This window comes from Sciurus vulgaris (genome assembly GCF_902686455.1).
Source record: "Sciurus vulgaris genome assembly, chromosome: 5".
Taxonomy (NCBI): Eukaryota; Metazoa; Chordata; class Mammalia; order Rodentia; family Sciuridae; genus Sciurus; species Sciurus vulgaris.
In genome coordinates this window covers 177,263,483-177,277,334 of record NC_136465.1, presented here as the reverse complement: position 1 = coordinate 177,277,334, position 13,852 = coordinate 177,263,483, and the positions used below count along the sequence as shown (strand labels likewise).

At 60.9% G+C, this 13,852-nt stretch overlaps 1 protein-coding gene across 1 annotated transcript in view; it reads right to left on the bottom strand.

The window, feature by feature from the left end:
- Positions 1 to 475: 475 nt before the first annotated feature.
- FBLN1 (fibulin 1) overlaps positions 476 to 13,852 on the bottom strand; it is a 75,588-nt gene continuing 62,211 nt past the window's right edge. Inside the window, exon 17 of the mRNA XM_079142579.1 lies at positions 476 to 1,262. Coding sequence (XP_078998705.1) covers positions 1,123 to 1,262 — 140 coding nt within the window. The 3' untranslated portion in view covers positions 476 to 1,122. The remainder of the gene's footprint in view (positions 1,263 to 13,852) is intronic.

Sequence of the window (13,852 nt, the reverse complement as noted above, 5' to 3'; positions counted from 1 at the left end):
CCCCAGTCACACTCCCTGCAAGACCCCACCTCCTTGACATGAAGAGCTGCTCAGACACCCCCCTGTGCTGACCTTGTCAGTGGACATGGCTTCATGGCCTGCCCAGTCCCATGAGGTCTTCCCCAGGAATGTCTTGGACTGACCAGGGCTCTGGCAGTGACTTCAGAACACTGGGAGTTCCCAAAGGAGGCTGGATTCATGTCCTTGAGAGTCAGAGTGGTCTGAGTAGACCTACTAGAACACCAGCCACCCCAAAGTCCTAACAGAAGTCACACCAGCATGTGAGGTCCAGATCTCAGCCAGTGCCTGGTCCAGGCTGCTGAGCATGAGAATGTGCACTAAGCATGATGGCGTCCGTGATTGAGAGGATAGGGCCAGGACCCCTGGGGGCAGATCCTCAGTCCTTTGGCTGCTGAAGGACCCCTGAGCTAGCAGGAACCCCCTCCTTGAAAGAGTCCCATGCGCAGGCCATTGGGAGGATCACAAAAGCTGTTTATTTTCCACCTTTGAGAAAAGGTGACTGCAGGGTACAGAGAAACCCAGCCAGTCCCCAGGTGAACACGGGGGCCACACCAAACATCAACCTGTGTCTTTACCAAGAGGCCCCCCTGTTTCAACAGAACTGCCGTCTGCCTTCGAAGTGTCCCCTAAGGCATTCCTTCAGGTGATTCTGGGGAGAAGGAATTGCACATTTACGTGCTAGTCTTCAGCAGCCACGAACTTAGAACACTGAACCTGATTGGCGTAAAAGGACCAAATGTCAAATTCCATGTAATCAGGCCTCCTGCAGGATTTTGGACTGACTGCTCCCTTGAAAACCATCTTTCCTTGTTTCATAACAAGGCCCAGCCCACAGGCAGAGAGAGGCACAGAATTTCACCTTTGCACTAAAAACATAAGCAAGGTCTTCAGCCAGACAGCTGAGCAATTAGACTCATTATTGAAACACCAAAGAACATCAGATGGACTTATTCACCTGGCTCAGCATAATACATATTGGCCTAATGCTATGAACCGATGCACAACATTAAAAAACGCCCCAGGGGTCCAACGGGCACGGCTATCTCTGGCAGCAATGACTTGGCCTGCAGGTGCATCCTTGGCTGCACAGTGGACCAGCCCTCAGAACCAGTACTCAGAGACAAAGATGTGCACATTGACGACGTTTCGGTGGGAGACCACTCCCCCGACCACGTAGTTCATCTCCAGCTTCAGGACCGCATGAAACGGGCCTACGATGGGCCGCACCTGGCGCACGACACCTGGGGAGAGAGCAAAGGTGTGCTGGAAGTTACCACAGATGTGCAGGGAAGCTTTCCCGGAGCAATTTCAGGGCCGGAAGAGCCTCAGCCCTCAGCAAACCACAGTCCGAGCCAGACACCCAAGCTCCATGGGCAAGATCCCCTCCCCAGTCTGGGTTCTGCTTCCACCTCAGGGCCTGGGGAGGTGAACCCACCACTCCCTGAGAAAACCTTTGCAAGGCTGGGCCCATGGAGACGTGGCGAGGTGGGCCTTGCAGGCAGGTGGCTCTCACGTCAAGGCCGCTCCTGCCTTCTTGGAGCCTGGGTTTCCTGTTCTGCCGCCATCTAGCAGGTAGGCGCTAAGAGTACTGAGAAGAAGGCCTGGCATGAGACACCTTCTCCTCCTGTGCCCATGCCCAGGAGGACTCCCAGGGAAAAATGAAGCAGAGGCTCTTCCCTGTATTACTGGAGGGTCCCGGGGCCTGGACTCCCCTCTTCCCCGTGGAGCAGCCCCAACTCTCCAGGATGTGTCCCTGGGCCTCCCGCATGGCAAGATCCAGGTGCCCAGTAGCGCCCACCAAGTATCAGCTGCAGGGGTGCAGAGCCCAACTCCTCACCAGACCCGAGACCTCAGCCATTCACCTTCTCGAGGCTGGGGGCCTGCCTGCTGTGCCCCAGACACAACTAACAGAGCCCCGCTTCCCAAACTGCGGGGGGTCCAGGATCAAAAATGGAAGTGCTACATTCCCACAGGAGTCTGTGCCTGGTTCAACAGGGGTCAGGACGGAGGCGAGGAAGGCTGGGGACCAGGACAGACTGCTGGAGGTGACGCTTTTCCTGCCGAGGAAGACCAGGAGCCACACCTCAGGCTGAGCCCCAGCGCCTGGGGCAGGGCTGAATGACCTCCAAAGTCCCTTCTCCATCCCACACCTTCAGCCTTCTGAGTTAACTGCTCAGCTGGTTCTTTGCTTGAAACACATGCCAACCTTCTTGGCTGGTTTCAAGGTCCCAATGCAAGGTCACTGTAATGGAGATGGGGAGAGACATGCGCAGGCAGAGCTCCCGAGCCCGTGTGCGTCGCCACGTGGATGTGCCGCTCGGCTGCTCCGTAGCCGAACCTGTTTGCTTGCGAACTCTGAGTCCAGCTGGCTTCTGAGCTCCAGATCGCCAAGATCTCGGGGTGCGCAGGGTATGGCCTGCCTCAGGCAGCAGAGGCCCGGGAGGACTGAGAATCACACAGGCCCCTGTACCTGCGGCAAGGCCCTGTCAGGACGGCCAAACTCCCGCTCCAGAGTGGAGCCTGGCACCATGCCTGCCTTCACTTTCTGGGCGAAGGAAATGCCCAGCAGCCAGGGTAGAGTTCCAGGCTGCTCCCCAGCAGACCTGGGCATCAGCTCCAGGGGAGAGAGCAGCCCAGGTCTCTGCTGGCTTCCTTCACACGCCGCCTGCCAGGTACATGGCCGCGATGTCCTGTTCCAATGTTAGGAACTTCTTCAGCTCCAGGCAAGGGATGTGGGCTGGTTGCCACCTGGCTGCCCTGTGTCTGATGTCCAGGGCACGCCTGCCCGTCTCTCCCCGGGAGGGGCCAGCATGTCGGGTCAGGGCAGGCTCATACGTGCCCCGTGGTGCCCACCTCGCTGTCTCCTCTCCCAGGCTGAGGCCGACCATGGCACCCACCAGCCAGGTGCCTGGGTCCTTCTGAGGCCACCTGTCCAGGCGTGGTTGAGGTCCTCACTGCCCTTCCCGGCACTCAGAGGAGAGAGCTGGTGGCCGAGGAACACTCAGGACAGAGGCGAGGGGAAGGGGCGCGGGACCCTGTTCCCCAGGATCGGTTTCCATGTGTTACAGAATAATATGTAATTATTGTAATATAAACACATTAGCTAAACTATGCAAGTATATATAATTAACATATGAATACCATAACATTTTAAATAAAATGTTATGGAAAATATAATCTTTGTGGGGTTTTTTGTTTTTTGTTTTGGTATCAGGGATTGAACCCAGGGATGCTTTATCACTGGGCTACGTCCCCAGCTCTTTTCAGTTTGTAACTGTAATTTTGATATAAAATATAGAATTTATAGATTATGTAACTACATATTTACAACAAAACATATAGACAATATACACATTATAAAATCTTGAGTAATGACCATCACGGCTACATTTACATGTTTACCTATTTGCATTCACGTCTGTTTGTAAATGAGGCATCCTGGCTGCACGCGGGACCTTTAACGGCATCCGCGGTTCAGAAGCACACACGTGACGGGCAGGCCAAGGGAGCAGGTGGAGCCGGGTGCGGCGGCACTCGCCCGTGATCCCAGTTACTTGGGAGGCTGAGGCAGGAGGATTGCGAGTTCAAGGCCACCCTGGGCAACTCAGCCAGATCCTGTTGCAGGCACATGGCAGAAGCTCAGCCATGATTATTGAATAAGACGAAATCAGAAGAAAGGAGGAGAGTGAAGGCAGGCAGCCAGTTCTCGCAGCCCCACAGTCTAGGAGATGAAAACTTGGTCCTGAGGGAGGGAAGGAGAAGGTGCTGGGAGAGGTGGTTTATTTGGATCTCTCACTTTGGCAAAAAAAAACGCAGGACAGAAAGGGGCGCCTCCATCATGCGCGGCTTGCCCCCCCCCCCCCCCCCCCCCCGCCCACCTTCTCAAAGGCTCAGGGGAGAAAAGGAGCGAGGCCGTGGCGGCACAGCGCTCAGCAGGGTCCATCTTGCAGATCTGCATCCTTGGCGTTTGTGCTACAGGTCGCAGACGCCGCTGGTGCTCCTGGGCGAGTCGGTGCCTCTTAAAGATATAATTAAGTCTTTTTTTCTTCCGTTGAAAAATGTGGGCCCCTCAGGCATTTCACCTTGTGTCTTGGCTCTGCTTTGTGAATCGCAGCTGCTGTGCCCGGGCTCCAGGCTCCTGAACGCACAGCATGCAGGGCCGGCAGGGGGAACTCGCTTGCCTCGTGGGGTCTGTGGCCCACGTCTGGGGCCCCTGGAGCCATCTCCCAGTTTCTGCCGCTTGAAGCCGCGTCTGCTCATCCATCAGCCACAGGCTTCTCTACACCAGTCCACCTCTTGACTCGCGTGAGACCTCCATCTACAGAGAAACCCGAGCCACAGCCTCCGTGCTTAGTTGTTCGGTGTTGACCAGCTGGGTGGCCTCCGCAGGCTCCATCCGTGCTGACCTTCAGCTCCAACGCAGGAATCTGCGATTCTACTGAGAGTGGTGGAGCGTGCAGGCTTGTCACAAAGCATCTTAACGAGCGAGGTGACGAAGCAGGACGCTGCATGAGCTCTCGTTCCACGGAAACTTCCGGTCTTCCAGAAGGCAAGAGGCTAGACCTTGAAGGCCATGGGTCAACAACGCACAAAGAAAAAGGAGCTATTCCCACCTGCCAACCAACTGGAGAGTCACCTGTCTCCTTGGTCATGGTCACTACCACTGGGCCCAGGGCACTGCTCCTCTTGGCCACTTCTGTATCCCAGGTTCTTGGGACACAGTACACTCTGTGCCTGATGCACTCAGGAATTGTTAGTGGCATGAATGGATGGACTAAAGATCTGCGTTAAGCACCATTTGTAAAAGTATCACCCACAAAAGCACTGGGACAATGGCCCACAGTTGAAGTCACTGAGATTTCAGTGGTGGCCCACCTGGAGGGAGACGGCCACCTTGCCCGGCCTCAGTGCCAACACATATGACCAGCCACGGGCAGGGAGGAAGGAGGTGTGGGAGGAGGGGCTGGAACAGAGCATCGGGGAGCTCAGACACCTGTGAGGTCTCGCCATGGGACACATGAGGGCCACTGGAAAGCACAGTCACCGGGTCCCAGAGATTGTCCCTGGGAAGGAGTCACTGTCCCTGCAGGCTGAGACTGACAAGAAGGGGAAGGAGAGAAAGGACTCCCCGGGGAGGAGCCTGCATCTGGACTGCTCAGGCGGAAAGGCTCTGGCTTTGAGAGTTTCTGCATCCACACTGGGGAATCCTGGGGACAGCTCCCAGGTCTGACCGTGAGCTCATCTGTCTCATGCACACCTCAAACACAGCCGGATGGTAACCTGCTCAACGCACTTCATGATTTTGTGCACGAAGCAAAGTTGGAAGGTGTGGACTTTCCCACTCGCAGCGGCTTATCAGCAATCACGTTTTAGATCTTGGTGCACCAGGGGTTTGCAGTTTTGGATCAGGGATGCTCAACTGCAAAGTCACAGACTAGAGCGCAGATGGGCTGGAGAGCAGGCTGCCCTTCAGGAGGGGAGAGGGAGTGGACAGGGCCTGCCAGCCCATGGCCCCCGTCTGTCCCCACAGCCGGGCTGCAGAGATGCCTGCCCCAGATTCCAAGGTAAGGGCCAGGAGTCCAGCCCAGTGGTGTGGACCCCGGAACCCTGCCCCTGCCAACCCACGGTCTGTCCCCATGTCACCATGTGATGTGACCCTCAGGGTGCTTCCAGGACATACTGCCCTGAGTCTTGAATGTATGGCAAACGTGGCAGAAAGGAATCAGGCTTTCTAGAGTCACCGTGTCAGGAGTTGGTGGTGATGGGAGGCGCTGAGCCCCCAAACCCTGCCTCTTCTCACGGCCCGAGGAAGTGCTGACGACAGGAGGCCGGTGTCCCAGCTGCCACCCGGGGTCCCAGCAAAGCCCACGCTGAAGGCCATGTGTTAGGAGCGTGTCCTGGACGGTCCTCTTGAGCAGGGCTCTGTGAGGGGATGGCTGCCCGCGCTGAACAAACCCAGCAGCCTGGTGCCCCTGCTCCCTGTCCTCTACGGGAAGCAGTCCCTCTACCTGTGGCCAATCGGCTGTCTGAACTATGCCCTCCTCTCATGGTGCCCTGGCAGGGGCCAGTACCATCGGTGGCTCATCAGGAGCACACAAGGCCCAGGCTGAGTGGGCTGTGGCAGACCCACAGCTGGGGAGGTGGGACCTGGGTCCCAGGCACCAGGCCTTTCGGGGGAAGCCCGGGTGATCTGGAGGTCTCCTCTGCACCCTCTTTTACACGGTCGGCCGAGAACGCACGGTGACGGGAGGGGTAAGAAACTGCTTCCCCTTCCTGTGTCCCTTGACTTCAGCCCCACTGCCCTCCTGCTGGAGTCCTCCAGGGTCCCAGATCCAATCACTGAACCACTCAACCACCCCCAGAGGGCCACAGAAAACCACCTTCCTCCCAGGGCTCCACCAGCTCCCCGAGTCCGCCTCGGCAGGCTCCGGCTTCCTTCCTGAGCTGGGAGCTCTTTCTGGTGGCAGGTGCCCTGCCAGGAGCTCTGTCCTCCAGCCCTGCCCCAGCCCAGGCCCTGTGCCTCCTGGGCTCTCAGCCCTCCCCAACCCTCCCGCTGAGGTCAGAGCCAGACTTCTGGAATGTGAATGGATGGTGGGGTCCTGTTTCGGCCCTGCCTGAAGCTCCCCTGGGCCTAGCGCACAGCAGATAAGATGACACACCTTGATTAGACCCCACAGCCCTGTCCAGCTCCCTGCTCAGCACACGGAGCCCCCAAGTGTCCTGTCACCACGTGGGAGCCTCAGAGGAACAGCGTGCCGCCGCCTGGCTCAGCATCAATGGCGGGACAGGTCCTGCCTTCCGCCATCCCAGAGTTAAGCACTTCCTTCGTCAGAGGTGAGAAGTACCGGGGGTGAGGGCTGCCTGTGTGCAGCCAGGAAGGGGACCTGAGGCCCAGGCCCGCAGCTGCCTCTGGCGCCCGGGCACCAGGCACACGTTGGCCAGCCCCGGTTTGGGTCCTCGCAGGGCCCTGGCCCACTGGGGGGCCTTGCAGAGGATGGGGTACAGCAAAGGTGCTTCGAGAGCTGGGCCTGGGGCGCTCCCAGCTCCTCACCTCCAGCTGAGCCAGCAAGGAAGGGGCTGGGGGAGGCGCCTGCGCAGAGGACGGGGGAGAGCCGGGAGGAGCGCTCGGTTTCTCCGTGGACAGCAGAGGCGGAGGGTGCAGGGTGCGCGGGTGGGGCGGGGCCCATCCTGCCGTCCCGCGGGACCTGTCCCTGGAGGGTGACTCGCCCCTGCAGCAGGAAGGGCGCCCTGAGGCTCCACCTCTGCTCTTTCTTGAGCTGCTCAGATGAGCCCGCGGCCTGCACAGGACCCTCCAGGCGGCGCCAGGCCCCTGCTCGGCGCCCCTTCACCCAGGCTGCCGAGGGCAGAGCTCCTCCGGCTTGCACAGGCCCGCGAGCCTCCGTTGAGCCGCGGGGCGACTGCGGAGCGGAGCCTGCAGGGTCGGTGCTACCGCGCACAGCCACCCGGGGCTTCAGAGCCCGGCCAGCCTCCAGGAGTCACCAGGAAGGTCGCGGTGGCAGGAAACAAATCAAGGCCCCTTCCCAGGCCTGCCACCTGCCCCGGAAGCCCCCGAGCCGTGGTCCCTCACGGGGAGAGGGTGACCACCTCGGGGTGGCCCCGCCATCTCAGGGCACTTTGTCCTTCCTTCTAGTTCCTCCCGGCGTGCCTCTGCCGCACTTCGTCTGAAAACAGGAATCGTCCTGGCACTGCCGTGGGCATCGAAGGCTGTTCAAAGGTTCAGGACAGCAGCGGCGAGACGGCCATAAGTCAGGCCGCCCCACGCGGACGGGCCCAGCAGCTGGGAGATGCGGAGGCCGCGCTGGGCTTGCTCTGACCCGTGGCGGCTCTAGAGGTGGCAGAGCCGCGGGACGGCCGGGCGTGTTTGCTCCGCAAGGGAACGCGGCCCGAGGCCGGCTTCTGGCACTGCTCCTTTCCTCCGCCCTCCCGCTGCCCGGTGGACTTCCGGTGGGCTTCCAGAAGGACCGCCCTGCTGCCCCTTCCCGGCAAGTCTTCCCTCCACAGGCTCCAGGGGCCTCTGAGATCCCAAAACCCGTGGTGGATCTTCAGTCCTCATCTGACAAGGCCCCGCTGGAATCACCGTCCCTCGGTGTCCAGAGCAGCGTGACTCCAGGGTCACCCACCGTCCCTCTGCTGCCAGCCCTCATCCCCAACCTCTGACCACCTGGGTGCCGGCTGGGCGGTGGCCTCTTCCCCCACCCTCTCCCTCTGGTGGCCTGCAAGTCTGCGCTGGAGGCTGTAACCAACTCTAACCTGTGCTCAGACTGAGGTCCACAGCAGCTTCTCCTCTGCCCAGCCTTCCCGACCCAGCCTCCCCACCTCAGTTACCACAGCTCCAGTCTTGAGTCTGTTCAGACTGCAAACCACATAGCCCGCTGCCTCCACACCCACCTTTGAGCCAGACCTGGTACCGCCTTCCGGTTATGTTCCAAGTCTGCCTGCCTCTCACCTTCCCAAGGGACCCAGGGGGTCAGACGCCATCACTGTGGCCAGGACCATTGCAGTAGCCACTCAGGCACCCACGGAGAGCCTTTGAGGTGTTAGCCATTTCACTCCTCCTCTCCAAACCCTTACGTGGCTCCCACCTCCCTTGCTCGGTGGGAAAGCCAACGCACTGGCGTCCCCCCAGCCTCAGGACCACGTCCACAGTCCCACTGCCTCGCTGGGGCCTCTGCACTGGCTGTCCCCCTGCCCAATGCACTCTTCCTCCAGGCTCCCACCTGGCCCGTCTCCCCAGCAGCTCGGCTCAGAGTGTGAGCTGACCCTCCACCCACACCCTGCCCCCCACCCCCAGCCATACTTCGTGTTTGCTTGTACGCGCTGGAAGGACAGGTCCTGACACAGCGAGCCACATCTGCCCCGGTCTGCTCGGTTCCTGCCACAACCCACAGAGCAGGGCCTGCGGGCTGCTGTTGGGGAACAAGCACCTCCCAGGGTGCTGCCAGGTGCAAGAGAAGGGGCAGCAGACGCCATGTGGGTGGGGCGTGGAGGGCATCCCGGAGGAGGGGGGCTGGCCTGGGCACTGAAGGATGAATAGGAGTTTACCAAGAGGAAAAAAAGGTGAATGTCATGGCTGAAGTCCAGGAAGGGAGAGGGGCCGTGAATGTGGGGAGCGGGCAGGGCCGGGTGGGTGCAGCAGGACAGATGGGGGATGAGTCAGGCGAGCGGGGCTGGAGGAGCCGGCAGGCAGACCGGGGCGCTCCTCCAGGTCTGGAGCCTGGGCGACCCCCAAGTGCTGGGCCTGGGGTTGCGCTCTGCTTGCTCGAAGGGATGCAGAGAGACCCGGACAGACAAATGGACAGATGTGACTCCCTCTTCCAGAGGGGAGGAGCAGGCAGGCCTAGGTGGAGGATGTCTCTCCAGCCAGACGGCACACAGAGGGGACGGTGCTGGCCGTGGGCGCTGGGACAGCCACTAAGGGGTCTCTGGTGTCTGGCTCTAGGAACCGAGTGGCTGAGCACATTTCACAGACTCACACCAGCACGTGGCCGAGACCAGAGGGCGCTTGGGCGGCTCAGCAATGTGCCCCCGAGACCCTGAGGCCAGAGGGAGGTGGGGAGGGGGATGGCCAGGCGAAGCGGCTATGTGTGATGGAGTCCAGGACAGGGGTGCTCGGTGCAGGGGGCTCGGCAGGCAGCAGCTCAGGGTCCAGGACCCGCAGCTGGCCTTGCCAAGAGGCCACTTGGAGGCCCATCTGCGTCATCCCTGGACTCTGCCCACCTGGCCTGCCCCGGGCTCCCAGTGCTGCCTGATGGCGGGACACCTGCCACTTGCGGGGACCTCGCCGGTCAGGTCAGGCTGGGCAGGAGGCGGCCGTGCAATGACTTCCAGTTGAAGGCACGTGCTCCTTGCCCCTTCAGGCCCTTGTGCGCCCCCCAGGGGATGCCTATGCCCGACTCTGCCCCTTCTCCTGCGGCACACACCTTGTCCTCCAGAACCAGCCACCCCGTCCCCAGCCCGGCTGCGGAGAGTGCCACCAAGCCCTCGGGGCAGGTGTCCCCAGCCCGGCCTCCTCCCATCTTCCCCCCAGGTGGCCTGCAGAGCTGGGTAATCTGGCACCAGGAAGCCCCCACGCGGCTCCTCCCACAGGGGTGGCGGCTGCAGGGGCCGGCCACACCCACTGACCTTGCAGCCAGGTCCTGCACTGCCCAGAGGGGCATTCTTGTGCATGGGGCTCCCCCTCCAGCCGAGGACCTTACCACATGCATCTGGGCCCCAGCAGGCCCAGGGTGGCCAGCGAGGTGGCCAGGCAGGACAGGGAGCTTCTGAGACGGCTCTGTGCACCTCAACCAGGTGGCTCGCAGCAGAGGCCACACCTGCCCCCTGAGGAGTCCAGCCCCAGCCCAGGCTGCCCAGGGCACACCGGCTGTGTGACCTCCACGTCTGCATCTGTGAACTGGGCCGGGTGACCACCGTGGTAGCACTCTGGAGTGGTAACAGCTGCCGTTTCAGAGTGGTCACCCAGGCAGGCACAGTCATCTCTGCCCCATGGGGCCTCCTCCCTGCTAGGGACCCTCCTGTCTGCCCTCCATACCGCCAGCCTCAGGGTGAGCCAGGCAGCAGCCCCTCCCAGGCCCATCGGGCTGCCCATCACCCTGGAAACCACCTGACAGCTGGCCAGGGCATGGCCCGGGCGGGAAGGCTGTGCCCCCCAGAGGAGAGAGGCGCCTAATCCCTGGGGTTCCCTGGGGAGCCGGGCAGGGCCAGTCGCTCATCACCTGCCGGGCATGGCTGCATGGTTGCCAGGTGGAATTTCTGCATGTCACTTGTAACGTGCGCTGGCCCTGGGCCAGACTTGCGCAGTCAGACTGCGGGGCAGGGTCAGCAGTGCAAGTTTCACCCCTCAAGAGGCAAAGGCTTAAAAGAGGTGGTCTGGACCCTGCTCTCTGGGACAAACGACGGTTAAAGCCAGGTGGTTGGGCAAGCAACGCCTTAAGCCTTGGCGAGGTCTTGCCTGATCAAGGGGAAAGGTACAGCTGGATGAGTTTTGTCTCTTACAAGCCTTTATACTGGGGCCTCTGGGCACAGTTTAATAGGTTGTGCATTGCACACAGCCTGAGATGTGAATGGCACCTCCTAGGATTTCTCAGTACACAATGTGTTCAACTGTACATGGCAGCCCTGACACATACTGTTGCTATTTCCTTCTGATGTATTAACAGGGGTGCAGCCAATCCCTAAAAAACAAGCACTTTTAGCCATGACAACTCAGATGGCAGGATGCTAGGGAAGCTGGTAGGCTGCTTCTTGAGAGCAGGATGTGTAGCCTGGGTATAAATCTATTCCCTGGCACCCAGTGCCCAGAATGCCCTTCTTGAGTGAGTAAGACAGTTCACGGATGGCAGGACTTGGGAGCCACAACCTGCCGCACCCTGCTTCAGGCCGGGCGAGACTCCCGAGGTTGTGCTGTTAAATAGCCCATTAAATGCCTCCCAGCAGGCGAGCCCCTCAGCAGCCCTGGCACCTCCCAGCCTCCCTGCTCCGGTTGATGGCTCCTCAGGGGCACTCGGCCCCCACCAGCCCGCCAGCTGCAAATCACTCCCCCTAGTGGCTCCAGAGCCCCTTGACGACCCACTGATGGGGACTCTGATTCTCTGGTAAATACACACCTGACCCCCGGCCTCAGCACCTGCAAGGCAAGTGCTGCCCCACTTCTCTTTACTGGGAAGAAAACTGAGGCTCAGGTAGGCTACACAACTGCCTAAGGTCACACAGCAAGAAGCAGAGAACCCAGGATCAAGCCCAGAACAGCTCACCTTGGCTGCGGAGACTCGATCCTGTTTTGCCCTGGAAAGGGCCACCTCAGCTGCGGACACTTTCCACAGGTAAGCTTGAAATGGGTAACAGCCCTGAGCACTCACGGATGAAATTAAAATGCTATCAAATGCAAAGTGCTTCGGCTACTCTAAGCGGGGTGGGGTGCTAGGACAGCGTGGGACTGCTCCTCAGATCTACAGGCTCCAGCGTCGCACAGATGATGCTGGAAGCGTGAGCTGTCCAGCCCCATTTTGTGGAAGAGTTCTGTGTCCATTTTGTCCACCTGGCCTGGACTCCCTGCCGCCCCAGCAGTTTCCAGGTCCCCGCCTCCTCCCAGCTCCTCAAGATGTCCATGCTGATCTCGGCCTTATACAGCTGCCCCCGGGCGACCACCTTCCTACAGAACAGCAGGCTGCTGCCCCACTGACCAGCCCCGCTGATCCCACTCCCTGCCCAGGAGGCTGAGGAGCTCGAGGACGGTGGAGGACAGACCATGAGCCTGGTGGGAACTGCAGGTCCACCTTGCTGGCTGTGGCACCCTGACCTCCCCTCAGAGGAGGGGCCATCGTCTGAGGCTTCGTGAGGCCCTGCCGCCCGGTGCTCCTGGCAGGGATGGGTGTGTGCATGGGGGCTGCACCAGCGGCCTCACAGCAGCGCTGCCAAAATCTCCAGATCCTGTGGCTGGGCGGCCTCAGGCTGGGACGTGGGGCCTGGCCTTGGTACTATGCCACTGTCCCTTCTCCAGACCAGAGCAGGAAGCAGCCCAGAGATTCGACACCGCGCCCATCCACACTCACCCCCGGGAGCATACACACCTGAGTGCGCAGCCGCCCACACCCAGCCCCACACCCACCAGATCCAACGGGGCCACCCAGGACCAAGGCACACGGCTTCTCAGACATGCGGCTTGCACACCAGGACCATTTCTGGTCAGGGAGGGTCCCTGCCCCCTGCCCAGTCTAAAAACAGCTTCCCTATGGGGCAGCCACCCCCGCATCTGCCTAAGGGGTGCTGTTCTGGGGACCCCCAGGCTCAGGGTTCTGGGGCCCCTCCAGGCCTTGTGCGCAGATGGGGAGCAGGAGGCGTCAGCACCAGCCGGCGAGGATCCGAGAGGATCTGCCGAACGCTGTCCTTCCCCAGCCTGGCAGGCCTGGAAACTCACCTCGCACATGGACATAAAGGGGGAATTTACCCATACGGAGGGCCAGGACCCAGGACTGGGGCATCATGACTGATGGACAAGGTTCACCACAGATCCTCTCTGGCCAGGACCCAGACAAACTGCTGCCAGCAGATGCCAGCTGGCACAGACCCCAGCCTGGAGAGACCGGAGGACAACGGGGCTCCACACCGGCCTTCCGGGATGGGAAGCCCTGGAGGGGGGCGGCCCCTGGTCTGGCCTCGATCCTCACTCGCACAGCCCACTACCTGGTTATTGATCCCTGGCACTTGGGTTCCCTCCTCCAAGAAGCCCCCACCCTGGACTGCTCCAGCATCACGTCTGCGTGGTCACAGCGGCTTAAGGAAAGCTAGGAGACTAACTCCGCAGTCGCCACAGCCCCGAGGATCAGGATTTGGTTACTCCAGCTTCCAGGGGTTCTAGCACAGCCAGCCTCAGCTACAGAAGCAGAGAGCAGCAGGGAGCAGCAGGGAGCAGCAGAGAGCAGCGGGGAGCAGCGGGGAGCAGCAGGGAGCAGCAGAGAGCAGCGGGGAGCAGCGGGGAGCAGCAGGGAGCAGCAGGGAGCAGCAGGGAGCAGCGGGGAGCAGCAGGGAGCAGCAGGGAGCAGCAGGGAGCAGCGGGGAGCAGCAGGGAGCAGCAGGGAGCAGCAGGGAGCAGCGGGGAGCAGCGGGGAGCAGCAGAGAGCAGCGGGGTGAGGGGCCTGAGGCGCCCACACGTGCTGCAGCCCAGCTGTGCGCCTTCCCTCCCACCTGAGGCTGGTGTGTGCAGTGGTGTCCCCCTGGGATCCCTGTTGGTCACCAGAAGCTGTTACCTGAAGGAGTTCTCTGAGCGTCCGGGTCCCAGCCTGCACCCTGCAGAGCCGAGAGTGACCCCAGA